General features: G+C 47.8%; 1 protein-coding gene across 1 annotated transcript in view; it reads right to left on the reverse strand.

The window, feature by feature from the left end:
* Positions 1-1,628, reverse strand: part of LOC119587376 — a 2,793-nt gene extending 1,165 nt beyond the window's left edge. Inside the window, exons 1-2 of the mRNA XM_037936120.1 lie at positions 1,486-1,628; positions 956-1,177 (exon numbers count right to left, since the gene is read on the reverse strand). Of these exons, the coding sequence (XP_037792048.1) occupies positions 956-1,177; positions 1,486-1,628 (365 nt within the window). The remainder of the gene's footprint in view (positions 1-955; positions 1,178-1,485) is intronic.
* Positions 1,629-2,135: the final 507 nt, after the last annotated feature.

Below are 2,135 nucleotides of genomic sequence, written 5' to 3' on the forward strand. Positions count from 1 at the left end.
GCCATGAAAGCAACAGACTTGAGGTCACTAAGGCCGCAGAGGCCCCGGGGCCCGTATCATTCGCAAATCACTTTTGGTTGATCAGTCTTTCAGTCACGAATACTTGGTAATCTTCATATTCCTTATATGTGTGATAAGTCGCAAGTCATCACTGGCTCATTCATTTCTGGTTCGGTCAGTGTAGTTATTATGCATAATCGTGTCAGTAAATCATCCTTTTAACCGTCTATCACTCATTAGCGCCTCAATTAGCTATGAATCTCCATCGAATCGTGTAGTCTTGGATCATCTGTTTACATCAGTCCTTGTCGCTTATCATATAAATACCATTCGTCACTGCAGGCTCTCGGTTAACCTTCGATCTCTCTCTCATTCGTTCCGCTGATTTAATCACTCACCTCGCCTCTGATGAATGACAAATCATCAACATTCACTGTTTATTACTTGGCCAATCACTCATCAGTCGCACCACCGACTCAACTAGTCATGAGTCAGCGCCAGCGCCCTGTCTCCTCGGAACACCCAGCAGGGGGCAGCAGCTGATAAGTCTAGTGTCACGGGCTCCTCAGTCGGTCCTCACACTGGCGGAACTACTGAGTCAACAGCTATCACCCGAGCGGGTATTTAGTAGTCTGCAAGATTCGTCAGGAGAAGCTCGTCTCTGGTGAGCTAAACACGAGTTCCTGGGACTATAATTTCGCTTTTGAATAAATTAGCTAATATTTTTTTCCCTTTTATAACCTTTATGACTGGTCAGAATGAACAGATAATCACCTAGACAGCTTTTGGCCACAAACCGTTGCGTGCCATCCTTCGCTCACGCAGAGAGCAAGGTTCAACCATATGATGGGATATTTTCATCACAAAATAAAAAAGTTGCAGACACAAAAAATAAGAATAAAGTGATGATAATGCATTACAGGAAAAGGGAATAAAAGAGGAAAGGAGAACTCACGGAAAGTATATCTTGTCAACGTGGCAGGTGTCCTGGGATATCATACCGGACGCGAGGTCGACCTTCGTGTAGGACGCGTAGGTCGCGGAGAGCTCCTGCTGTAGGGCTTCTAGCGTCCCGAGGTCAGGATCGGTCACCTTCGGCGGCGTCCTCGGCGAACTTTCTTGGCAGGTCCTCAGCCTGGCCTGCGCCTCCATCATGAGGGAGGAGTTGACGTCCACTCTGGGGGACACGAGCTGCCTCACTACAGACTCAAATTACATGGCAGAGGAATGGCATGGAGGTCGCTAGTGAGATAAGGAACCATTTGCTAACTTTATATATATCGCTTATAAGATCTTTAATTCATTTCATTTTCGGTCACTTCGACATATGGCAGACTGCGTAAATAAATCAACAGGGGACAAATATGCAAAGTATTTGCCAATGTTGGCATTTGTGGGATTTATTTATTAAAAGATAGTAATAAATAGATAATAAGAAAAAATAATAAAAATGAGTAAATAAAAACTGGTGCCTGATCTACTTACTCTGAAAAAATCTGTTCGACGACATCCCTTGAACGACCAGGAGCTGCCTGCGCGTCCGGCTGCCCTTCGTGAGCCCCTCGCTGATCCTCGGAGGCCGATGCCGAGGGCGGACGACGAGGTATGGAGGCTGAGGCGCCCCACATCTGGCAAAGCGCGGCCTCCGTCGTCGCTACTGCAGGTGGGAATGTTGTTCACGTCCCGACACACGAAGAACGGCATGTCGTTGGCTGAAACTTTTGAGAGAATGTCGTGCATGCGGCTGACCACGTCCGTTTTAGAGTCGAAGTTGATGCCGCCGCCGCCCTCTGCCGTCTGCACTGCCCTGGTCGCTGCCTCTGCTCAGACAGTCCTGCAGTATGTCGTAGGCCAACTTCACTTCGTCGCTACTGTAAAACCGAGCGACGGCATCAGTTAAGGCGTGACGCGAGACGACACGTAATTTCCCGCTGAAGAAACAGAGAAGATCGTTGAATATCGGAGTGTTGCTTCCCGCCATGGCAGCGCCGGAGACCCACTGATATTTGATCATGTCATGGCATTCGCTTAAATACACCTCCGACTGGCAGAGATAAGACTGCATACCTTGAAGTCCTTGTAAGAGAGGCACTTATCACCGATAATACAACTTGGTTTCAAGTGCTGCGTTATCT

Source organism: Penaeus monodon, chromosome 22, assembly GCF_015228065.2.
Source record: "Penaeus monodon isolate SGIC_2016 chromosome 22, NSTDA_Pmon_1, whole genome shotgun sequence".
In the NCBI taxonomy this organism is placed as follows: Eukaryota; Metazoa; Arthropoda; class Malacostraca; order Decapoda; family Penaeidae; genus Penaeus; species Penaeus monodon.